This window comes from Oryx dammah, unplaced genomic scaffold (assembly GCF_014754425.2).
Source record: "Oryx dammah isolate SB20612 unplaced genomic scaffold, SCBI_Odam_1.1 HiC_scaffold_26, whole genome shotgun sequence".
NCBI classification, from domain to species: Eukaryota; Metazoa; Chordata; class Mammalia; order Artiodactyla; family Bovidae; genus Oryx; species Oryx dammah.
In genome coordinates, this window is record NW_024070210.1 from 31,283,698 (window position 1) to 31,296,133 (window position 12,436).

Genomic DNA, 12,436 nt, shown 5'->3' on the forward strand with positions numbered 1-12,436 from the left:
TAGCCAAGCTAGATCTTGTTCCAGTGAAATGCACCTGTAGCACCCCATATCCTACCAAACCTTAACAGCGTTAATAAACGTGTGGGAGGCATACAATAGATGATAATCCATCTTTTATAACAGTTTTACTGAGCAATAACTCACATGCCATAAAATCCATACTTTCAAAATTATAATTCAGTGATTTTTTAATATATTCACATGGTTGTACAACCATGGTCACTACCTGATTTTGGAACATTTTAATTACCCCAAGAAAACCATTACCCCTTCCTAATCAACCCTAGAAGAACATTTCCCTCTCTTCCTAACCCCAGGCAACCACTTATCTTTTTGTCTCTATGGATTGGCCTTTTTGGGGTATTTCATATAAACAGAATCATACAATATGTGGTCTTTTGTGTCTGGCTTCTTGGCATAAATATTTTCAAGGCCCATTCATGTTGTAGCATGCATCAGTACTCCACTACTTTTTATGGCTGAAAAGTATTCCATTATATAGATGTATCACATTTTACTCATGAATTCATCAGTTGATAGAATTTGGATAGCTTCCATTTCTAGCTATTATAAATAATGCTGAAATTCACATATAAGGTTTTAGGGGACATATTTTTACTTCCCTTGGCTATATATCAAGAAGGGGCAACACTGTTTGGTTCATATGGCAACATAATGTTTAATATTCTGAGGAACTGTCTAGCTGTTTTCTAAAGTGGTTGTACCATTTTATATTCCCACCATCAATGAATGAGGGTTACAATTTCTCCACATCTGTACCAACACTTGTTAGTCTGCCGTTTTTAACTTTAGCCATCTTCATGCCTGTCTACATCTTTATTTGAAGAAAAATAATTTAGTGAATGTTCAATGTGTAAGGTCTTTCATCCATGGTTTAATTACATGTTTTTATTTTAAGACTACCCCAAAAGTTTGGCTATTACAGAAAAATTAAGAAAAAGGAAGAGAAAAAAGAAAAGAGGAAGAAAGTAGAAAAGAAGAAAAAGAAAAGAGACAAGTAGTACATGCTGCCTAGTAAAACATTACCTCATTGGTTTCGTCCTTAGTGCTGTCTTCAAACTCTCTATCGTTTTACTTCTCTCTTCCTCCTCTTCTTTCTCTAAAGCCAGCAGAGATTTTCTCTATGCAAAGAAAATTATAAAGTAACTTCTTTAAATTATATGTTTTAATTATGGCACAAGCAAAACAAGCCCACAGAGTACTATCACTTTTAATACAAACAATCAAATGAGACTATGACTAAGATTTACTATAAGCCAGCATGTAGAGCAAAAGCACCAAGAATTCCACAAATTCATTCTCTCTACTACAAGTTAGTTCTTTGGAATTTAAATAAAGTTTTAAGAAAGTGTTAAGAAATCTTAGTAGAGATTAAGCTTTCCAAACACTTATATAACTAACTATTCTTATAACTATACTCTGATGAAGATATTACTATTTATACTTGATAGAAAGATTAGACTTGTAGTTAAATATAACATTCTGACAATGAAATGATACTATCACACTATCAAACAGAGGCAGGCAGCAATCTTCCCATGCTATCTCTCTCATTCCTCAGCTAAAAAGTGTAATCTTTTACACTTTCTGTTACATCAAATTATGTTTAAGAAGAATGATTAAATTTGACTCAACACAAAGATAGACAATTCCTTCAGAGTAAATGCTTAAGTTTTAGAAATGATTCAACATCATTTGGAAATCAGGGGGGAGAGAGAGAGAGTGTGTGTGTGTGTTCTCTTCCTACCCAGGACTAGAGCAGTACTTTTCAAACTTTAACAAGGATACAAATTTCCTGGGGAAGCTAAATGTGGGTCCTGATTTGGCATATCTGAGGTGAAGCCAAAGATGCTGAGCTCCTGACGGAGCTGATGCTGCAGTCTGTAGACTTCACTTCAAAGAGGAAGACCCTAGGAAGCAGATCTCAGTTGATATCACAAACTCATGAATGCTAGTAAGATTCACAGAACTGTTAAAAAGTTGTTTTCATCCCTATTACCTCATGGTCACCTACGTGTACTAAAAGTCATTGTTGAGTCACTGAGTGGTGTCCAATTCTTTGCAACCCTATGGAATGAAGCCCAGCAGGCTCCTCTGTCCATGGAATTCTCCAGGCACGAATACTGGAGTGAGATGCCATTTCCTCCTCCAGGGGATCTTCCTGACCCGGGTATTGAACCCGCATCTTCTGCACTGGCAGGTGAATTCTTTATCACTGAGCCACCAGGGAAGCTTGGTACTAAAAGTATCCCAAGGCTTAAGGCCCTAGGTACCTCCAGCCACAGAACCACAGGTCCCTTGCCTTCTTCCTACTTTTAACATGTGCCTGTCCAGTCTCAGTGTTTTTACCTGTTACCTATTCTGATAAAATGCATGGTTGGGAAACAGACTGGGATACTGAAGAAAACATTTGGCTCTTATTCATATGTCTCAATGGTACAGTCTCTCCCTTTCTTTCAGGACCACACATCATCAAGGGGTGACTTTACTTAATTTTTTCATGTTAACAGTATAAGCATTAAGTAACTGTTAACTAAAACCTAAATTTGACTTCATACTTAGGAGGGTAAAGCTCAAAGCAAACATATATCAGTATCATTCATAGCAACTGAAATAAAAATCAGTGAAGTCTTGTTTTGTATACTTGAATTATTTCTGCTAAAGCTGTTCTCTTGTTAGAGATGTGCCCTGACAGCTGTCACCAGAGGATGGCAGGGGAAGAGGCTGTGTGTGTGCAAATAGCCAACGGATTTCTTCATGGCTCTGTGAGACCCATATCCTGGAAAATTTAGCACAAATCTAGCCAAGTACGTTTAATCTCCTGTGGCACAGCTGAATTTGTTTAGACTTTCAAGCAATCACTTTGAATCCGCAGTCCAGGATCAAGACTTTTATGAACATCATTTCTTGTTCCTAAGCTTAGTCACCCAAACCTCCCAAATTAAAGACTAAATACATTTCTTATTGTGGTTCATTAATACCATATAATGATGCTCATATTTATCCTTTTAACAATCTTAGGGAAGGGGGGACCTCCAAATAAAGGAGACTACATTAAGTCTCTCTCTAGAGGAGCTGGGAGTTTTACGAAAAGAAATTTAAATTAGAATTTCCTTTCCCAATATAAGAACTATTACTTTCCTCTCAAAACAGAAGACATTATCCTCTTTTCTGTGAGTAGTACAATTAGAGTTGAATCTAAGATTGTTTACTGTATTGAGAAAATAGATTCTATGTAGATGAATCTGATACTCTAAAGTGACTTTTCAAAATAAAATAATTTATATGAAGTCTCAAGTTTTCAAGCTTCACATTTATGGAGAAGTCTAAATCTGCAGTTTTTCATAGAAAAGGGGGATATGCTTACATTTCCTAAGATGACTGCTATGCCAAACAGCCAGGATGCACCTTGGCATACACTGGACAGGGCTGTGGTGGCCTCTTTGGGTGCGCGAACCACTTACTAAATCTCTGCTCATTTGAGGAGCGGGCAAAGGACAGAGTGCATCCTAGCAGACGCTCCTCTGGTCAAAGCTGCTGAGGTTTACACTGGAACACGCAAGGCAGAGAGAGATGTACACACCAGGCACAGAAACCGTCCCTGGCTGGGAAAGTCTGGAAGTAAGCTTCTTTTTGAAACATTTCACTGGTGTGAAATCAATAAGCCAACCTGCTAAGCACACAGAACTTCATCACCTCACATCCTTGCTCCCTGAGAGTGCACACAGAAGCCACACACCAAGAAAGTCCAGGCCCTTCTGGAACACGCTCTCCTTTTATTAAACTGTTTTTCACTCTTTAAAAGCCAACAGATCACTCAGGGGTCCTTTAAAGAACAAAGAATTCTTGTTACGAGGCTTCCATAAAGTAACTGCTCTTGTTCCACAAAGGGCTTCACAGACCAGTAAGTGCTGCGGTTCTCAGCTTGGACTGTTTATCAGACTCTGCAGATGCCTGTCCCACCTCAGAAAAGCGGGGAGGTGGGGCGTGGGATTTCCACAGTGATAAAGGATTTTAAAAACCTAGTTAGTGAGAGGCAAGCTGGAATGGAGTCTTTGAGCTGATAGGCTTGACTGATAGGCTTAAATTCCAGCTCTACCACTTCCAAATGAGATGACCTTGGGCAAGGTAACCTTTCTGAGTTTCAGACTCCTTATCTCTAAGTAGCACTTAGAGCAGAGGGTGCTTGTAAGGATTTAAAACAGCATGTAAAGTGCCTGTTAGTCTGCCTGTCACATGGCACACACTAAATAGCAGCAGCCGCTACTGGTGCTGAAGACAATGGATGATGCTGATGTGGGTAAACACCCCTTCAACAATTCCCAAAGCAGAGCCAGAGAGCTTAGCGGCCAAGCCAGGAAAGGACCAGGAAGGGTCATGTGCCTTTCCAAGTCCCCAGGGATGATGTCTCAGAATTTCCGTTGTCAGGAATTCTCCAGAGAGGTTAGTAAGATCTCTAACGAGGCAGTGGCCACTTAATAGGGTGAGAAAAACAGAAAACTCAGCAAAGGGTTTCTGGTCTCATCAGACCTCCTTGCTCCTTTATAGATGCAGAAGTGTTAAGGCCTGATTATTTCATCAATTGTTATAATGCCTTTACCCTTATCCCTGAAAAGATGCTAGCTTTGTCTTTCAAGGAGCAGAAGAAAGCTTTGCTAGGTGTTTAACGCATTTCTCGTTGTTTAGTCGCTAAGTCCAACTCTTTGCAACCCCCCATGGAGCCTGCGCCAGGCTCTTCTGTCCTTCACTGTCTCTCAGAGTTTGTTCACACTCATGTCCATAAAGAAGAGCAAAGTCACTAATATTTAAGGGCCTGGAGGTACTCTTGGAGAGGGCTTTAGACTAGGAAGCAAGTATAATTGAAATGTAGATGATGTGTGAATGTAGCAAAAGGTAGTCCAAGGATTTGGATGAAGGAAAAGCGAGGCTCTTGAAGTGCTACAAACCGGCACATCGGGAACCTTCTAGTATAGGAAATAAGCCAGGCCAACTCAAGACAAGGCGTGGAGTAAGTCACTAAAGAACAGATTAACTGAACTGCCCTAAAATTTGAAGAAAGGAAAAAACCAGTTATTTCGTACTTCTCCGTTCATAGAAGTGAATACATTAACAAAGGAGCAACTTTCCATGTTAGACATCAAATAAGGCTGACTTAATTAGAAAGAGAGACAGCCTGCCTGACAGCTCTTTTTTCCCCCTAACAGCCAAGAACAAGATTTCAGAAATAACCTTTACGTGCAGGAAATGCAAATGGCTCTGTATTATTATTGCTCAGGCGGATGGAGAGAAAATCCCCCAAGGCCCTCACAAGCCTCATGTTCTGTTAACACATTCATATGAACGCTGAGATCACTCTTTTCTCATCATTGTGTCGGATGCCTGGTAGAAGGATTTAGTGGTTACTTTCTGTTCCTTTCTGCTGTGCTTTTAGAGAAACCCTTGGGGCAAAAAGCTTATGCAGTTTCTTCTATAATTCATACAGCTCTGCTCACATGTGCCAGGCTGTTTATTTTATTCATGGTGTGACAGCCGAAGAAGCCTCATCAAAGGAAAAGCTAGAAAAGAGGAAGTTACAAAAAGTCAAGGCCTCTGAAAGTTTAGCAGAAGTGTGAATGGTTCACATAGTCTAGTCAGTTTTTAACTTTTTTAGCAGCAGCAAAATATTAGACAATCTAGAACGTTTGCTCTAAATGATAAGAAATGAATTCTCCCCGAGGACCCTGGGGACAGGAGGAAAGGGAGAGGTAGAGCAAACACCATGGAAGTTGTCAGCTGCTTGAATGCAGTAAACTCAAAGTTGAGCCTGACAGATACGGAAGTGTGCCCACAGAGGCCAAGACCGCTCTGCTGCGGGAAACCTCCAACTTTTAGCAACATGGACAGGATTTAAGCTATTAAGACTCAAATGCTGATGATGTGCTTTCTGCTGTGTATCTTTGCTGGATCCCTCAAGCAGCTCAAAACTCTGACTTCGCAGAGATATCCATGTGACCGGAACGTGCATTTTAGACATTGAGAACACCTTTTTAGCAATTACTAAATCAAAAATCCACTTACCAAAGATTTCTCAAGGACATCTCAGCATTATTACTACTACGCCTTTTCATTAAACCACCTATTTCATGAATTTTTTTTTATTATTCATATGAGTAAAAGAATATTTTGGTACCCTATAAGACCAAGAACCCAAGAAAGCCCTCAGTTTAAAAAAAAAAAAAAAAAAACAGGGGAGGGGGAAGAGAACAGTGAAGGGATAGTTTCATTGTACTATTTCTAAATGGTATTAGCATTTAGAATGGTGTGGCCCTATCCAAGTTCCACATGATTGATAAGACCAGTTGCAAGTTAAAGCTGAACAGAAGTCAGATTTATGATTACATTTCCTCCAATAACATTAAACTCACTTATATTTCAGTATGTGCTGATTTTACATAAAACATACTGAAAAATAATCATTTTGCCAAGTATCACTCCTGCCTCCCCTTTCTCCCCCAACGCTGAACATTTGGAATGGACTTTTTAGAGATAATGATATTTGGTAGTTCTTACTTCAGTGAATTTATTATGCAACCACATGCTTTGTACTAAACTTGCATTTTAAACTGCGTCAGAACAGAAAGGATACCTACAGCAGCCATGGAATTGAGCTGATCAATGTAGAACTCAGGCCAACTTGTTGCTCCCTTGTTTTCTTCCTGGTCCTAAAGAGACAGGGGGAAAAAAAAAGTGATATACCACCAGATATACACAATGGTCACAAAAACATCTGACTTCCAGAGCCTCTAGACAATGGCCCACGCAAACCATTAGAAAACACGGAGATGTAAGATAGTTGTCTTTTAATGTTGGCTTTAGATCACCAGCCTGTCCCTTTGATCAGGGTGGTACTCCTGGTCCAATCTCCACAGATAGTGCTGAAGTCCGAATCATGTGTGACAGAGGTACGTTTTCTGAACCAGGGAGCAAGGGGAGATGAAACGAGAACTTGGCCACATGCAGTTAAGATGATGCTGTTTTCCTTCAGGGGAGCAGTAACGTTGGGAAGGGGACTGTGTTTATTGCAAGGACAAAGGACCTCTAGGTTCTGTGTGGCGTGAAAGACACTGCTGCCAGATTACATGTCTGGATGAAACGCACAAAAGAGGGGAAGTTGTCTTTTAAAATGACCGTGGGATTTGGCCAGTTGTTAACTAGACTTTTGCAGTTGGTTTATTCAGGCTCTAGCACACAGTAAATATTTTGAAGAAGGGTCTCATTTGATGCGACCAAAACTAGGTACTGCTTCAGATGAGGAGGTAAAATAAAGCCCAACATCGGACGGAAAGCAACAAAATGAACATTCATTAGTCCCAGGTCCAGCCTTTATGCCATGACAGCTTGTGAGTTTGAGAAAATGTAATGGAAGAAAATATCTGAGCTGAAGAGAACTGAAACCCAGGGAATTCAGGAACCGATTCCTAAATCGTTGCATCTTACAAACCAGGGTGACTTGAAGTCAGCACCAGAGTCCCTAGGGCTTCTGTGGATGGAAGATCTTTGTCAACCTGAGCCCACACCTTCCCCCCAAATCAGGTGACTATGGCCTCTGTCCCTTCAGAGCCTCAAGTCCACTTGAAGATGGCCTTGTGGTGACAGATTTCCATGCAAACCTGTATGGGTCTAAGTCATTTGTGCGACAAAACAAACCTGAAGGGGAAAATTCCAGCTCTTTCTCTAGCTTCACATTCAGAGAGCACCTTAATACACCTGATACCTCTTGTGTCCATGGAGAAGTGCTGTCCTAGGCAGACAGAGCTGTACTGGACAGTGAAGTAGCTACTACTGCTTACTGTGTCTGGATCCCCATCCTTGGAATAATGGCTTCAAGGTAGGGCTATTAATTTCAGTCCTATACTTTACTTAAACAAACTTTCTCTAAACAAATCTTTCTAGGCAGGTCTACTCTGGTGAGATAAAAGAAACAATTTCAAAACTCTTCTTTAAGTAGTCACAAGAAAGGGGCAAAGTAACTGTTGCTCACAGTGCTTTAAAGGCTGGTAGTAACTGATATCCAAACTCAGGGAGTTGCATGAATTTCATCTGGAGATTGAACAAGCCAGATGACAGGGACAAAGGCTATAGCAGAGGCTTTGAAGTTGGACTGGATTTCACTTTCATGGCTTTTAAAAGCTAAGGAAATTTGATGAGTTTTTAGAATAGCCCCTGATTATTATTTAACATGTTAATAAAATAGCTACAATGGGAGTATAAATGCTGAACCCTTCTCTCCTCTTTAAATCATGTATTAAAGTTAGCAAAACCCTACTGCTACCAAGGTATTCAGCAAGCCAAAACCCACAGTGATATTCAATGGTATTTGAATCTATAAAATGAAATAGAAGGCGCCAGATCTTTCTATTGCCTAAAACTAGGGCAAATTTCCAAAACTACAACAAAATCATGTCCCACGTCTGGGGCCCCATGACAGACTGTTGTAGGTTTAACATTCATGGTTACAGAAGAGAGATCATTTTAGAAGCTTAAGATTAATACACAGAGAAAACTCTCTATACTTTGAAAATGCTTTTAAAATAATGTAAATGGATTAAGAGTAGATCTAGATTCTGCAGTCAAAATTAGGGGAAGAAAGCTTCATTTTATTTTACATGCCTCAGTGCTGAGAAAATCAAATGAGCTAATGTATGGGAAAGCTTCTCGTAAAAATACAAAGTGTTATCACTATATCCCCAGCAGGGTGATCCTCAGGGTCCTTCATTTTAGCAATGCATCTTCAGTTTCCCTGTGTAATTCCCTGGTGCTCTACAGACGTGTGTGTGCTACAGTAGCCAAGACAAACTCATACCTGTGAACCAAATCTCCCCCTCCTTTGTGTGGCTGCTGGAATCTCCAGTGATACAGAGACACCGGCCAGAAGGAGCTGAATTTAATTTTTCTCCAAGGTCTCCTAAAGAGCACTGGATGTGAAGACTTGCCAAGGGGGAGACTTTCTCCTAAGAAACGGATCTCCATGAAAGGGATCACTGATGGAAGGGTAACTTGTATAATATTCCTGGAAGGAAACTGAGTCCTATGCATTACCAACCTCTAACACATATTATTCTTTGAGCCATCTGTTTTGGTTCTATATACTTGTTCTAGAGAAACAAGTGGAAAAAATACACAAGCCTGTACAAACTGTATCACTGTATTTGTAACGGAAGCAGCAGCAATATCCTAACACATACAGAGCTTCTTCCCATGCATCAAACACTGTGCTAAGCACTGCGATCTTCATTTAATCTACACTGTGAGGTAGCTGTCATCACACTCATTTTGCTGAAGAGAAAACAGAGGCAAAGGGAGTACAGATGAGTTGCTAAAGGTCTTCCTGCTGGAAATTCAGAGGCAGTGAGAAGAATCGTGACAACCTCTTTTCCTAAAACGAGACTTCAGATTAATCACAAGCAATACACATTGAGTGCAAAGCTGCTCTTCCACTCTTCACCACTTCACTGTAAGAGACTCAAATATGATTAGTGGATGAAAATGAGTTCACCTTTCCCTAAACCGTAGTGCTACTTTTTGCTACATTCAGCATTTCTTATATTATTCTAAGGTCTGATGTCTTAACCGGGCTACCTCTGAACCTTCTCTCCAGGCTTTCTGTGGGAACTCTTTTGCTCCTCTGTCAACACCTCATCTGTCTTTATATATATCTGTGCATGCAGACAACACTAAGAAGCTTTCCCCTAACCTGTTATCCTGTCTGTTATACAACGCATGTTATAGTCTATCTTCATGGAGACTTCTCAAGAGCTGCTGAAGATGAGCCCATGGCACTGACCATCTGTAGACACTGAAATTATAAACAAACCATCCCTAAATGATATACATGTAACCCTACTTTTGGCTACCTACTTTACTGATTCCATTAGAAGTTTTCTAATGGAAAATAAGCAAAAATATTGCCTTCATTCTCTTCTTTAAAAACACTGCTTTCCCCCTCTCTTTTAAAACAGATAGTAGGTAACTCTTAAAGACACTTAGAGAAGATTGCCCTATGTGAATACAAGTTGTAGCAATCACATTAAATGTTCTTTTTATTCTACATACAGAATGGATAATTCATATTAATATCCAGTTTTGTTTCCTCTTGAAAACATAATAAGCATTTAAGTTATATGTCTATCTTTAGAAGGTCTATTAGATAATTTATTAGATATTGAATTGGTATAAACATTTTACATTCTTAAATTGTACACTGATAATTGGTTTCCGAGATTATCTGCAAACATTACTTATATTCAGAGAGGTGGTATGGTGGAAAAATGACCAGATAGGCCATGCAAAGATGAGATTCAAGACCTTACTTGTTGGTTTATTTAATTAGCACCTACCGCTAAGTTTGAAGATCTTCAGGTCTTATTTTTCTTCTGTTCAAATTAAGAGGTGAGACTAGACTTTTCAAAGCACCTACAAGCTCTAAGAGTCTACATGACTCTAATAGTGAGATGTTATGTGAAACATCATTTGTTACTATTAATATATTTAGAGTGCTCAATTTCTAAAGTCAATAATTTAAAAAATTATGTTGTTCAGTGACTCAGTTAACCTTTAACTTGCAACATCTACTTCCTTTCTAAGGTAATTAGAGGTGGAAAATCTCAACATTAATTATTTTACTATCTCTCTAATCCAACTCATCCTATTTCCTTAGTAGCTTGATAGGCATCAATAAGAGTGTATTCATGGGCAAAATTTCCTGCTGGATGGACACTCTGCCTTTGCTTTCAACCTGCACTGAATGTAGCTTTAACCTCTTTTCTTGGTTTTCCACTTTGCTCCTACAATCTCAAATTCTAAACAAACAAACAAACTCTTTGCTAGAAAAGGGAACTTGTACAGTGCAAAGGACCTTCAAGAACATTGGATTTTTTCTTTTTTTAAAAAAAAATAAATCAGGCTCTAATTAACCAACTCATTTAAAAGGTAAAGAAACACATAGTCTATTTCTAACCTCACTTCATTTCCAACCGGCACATTTTTCACTCCATATCGCTGGTCAGTGGCTACTAAAAGTAAAAAAATTCAAGAGATCCTCCCATCCTCTTTAAACACTCAACCGTGCATTTGCTTTTCTCAGTATCATTTTGCCCATAAGAATAAAATCTGCATTATTTATTTGATGACACTTCACTGTCATCTCTTTCTCAATCCAAGCTGATTGTACTCCACTTCTATGACCATCAACAGACAGGCATTTGAATCCTCACTCACTCACTACCTTAAATGCCTTTTGGCAGAAAAGGTAAGTAATTTCTCTGTGTGACTCAGCTTTAGTTTCCTTTTCTGTAAAAGTGGTGCCTACCTCATAGGGTCATTTTAAGGATTTAATAAGTTAATGAAAAAGTAAAAGTCGCTCAGTCGTATCCGACTCTTTGCCAGCACAAGGACTGTCCAGTTCATGGAATTCTCCAGGCCAGAATACTGGAGTGGGCAGCTGTTCTCCAGGAAGCTCTTCTCCAGGAGATCTTCTCCAGGGGAAGATCTTCTCTAGGGGATCTTCCCAACCCAGGGATTGAACCCCAGTCTCCCAAATTGCAGATGGATTCTTTACCAGCTGAGACACCAGAGAAGCCCAAGAATACTGGAGTGGGTAGCCTATCCCTTCTCCAGGGGATCTTCCCAACCCAAGAATTGAACAGGGGTCTCTTGCATTGCAAGCGGTTTCTTTAGCAGCTAAGCTACCAGGGAAGAGCTCTGGGAACCGGACACACAGAAATGTTCAACATATGTTAGCTAGGATGATAATGATACTGTTTCAGGATCTCTAGCTATGGCAATTCTAAGTCCCTGTTACTAGGGCTCCAAACATTTTTAGCAGTTTGAACATAAATTTTGACAGTAATTGTTCATATTTAAAACACACATAGTCTTTGACTCTGTAAGTCTGTTCAAGAATTTAGCCTATGATTACACTTGCACAGATACATATTACAAAGATTTGTTTCACTGCAGAACTATTTGAATTAGCAAATAAAGTTAACAAGTATATGAAAGGGGAGTGGTTGAATAAACCACTTTGTAGCAGTAGCAAAGAATGAAGTAGAGTTGACCAAGTAGTGACTTCCCTGATGGTCCAGCAGTTAAAACTTCACTTTCCAATACATGAGAGTGTGGGTTCAACCCCTGGTCAGAGAGCTAAGATCCCACACACCTTGTGGACAAATTAAAAACCAAAACATAAAATATAAACAATATTGTAACAAATTCCATGAAGACTTTAAAAATGAGTCCCCATCAAAAAAAAAAAAAAAAGACCAAGTATATTATGGAGGGAAAAGTGATTCAAAATATGATCTCCAATCTATAGAAAAAATATATACACTACACACAAACATTTCTGGAAACAGACAAAATATAACAACGGCTACCC

General features: G+C 39.3%; 1 protein-coding gene across 3 annotated transcripts in view; it reads right to left on the minus strand.

Annotated features, from left to right (window-relative positions):
• The window catches only part of DAAM1 (dishevelled associated activator of morphogenesis 1), a 182,440-nt gene that overhangs the window by 50,842 nt on the left and 119,162 nt on the right, over positions 1 to 12,436 (minus strand). For all 3 annotated transcript variants that reach the window (XM_040226339.1, XM_040226341.1, XM_040226340.1), the window contains exons 4-5: positions 6,651 to 6,722; positions 1,048 to 1,142 (exon numbers count right to left, since the gene is read on the minus strand). In XM_040226339.1, coding sequence (XP_040082273.1) covers positions 1,048 to 1,142; positions 6,651 to 6,722 — 167 coding nt within the window. The remainder of the gene's footprint in view (positions 1 to 1,047; positions 1,143 to 6,650; positions 6,723 to 12,436) is intronic.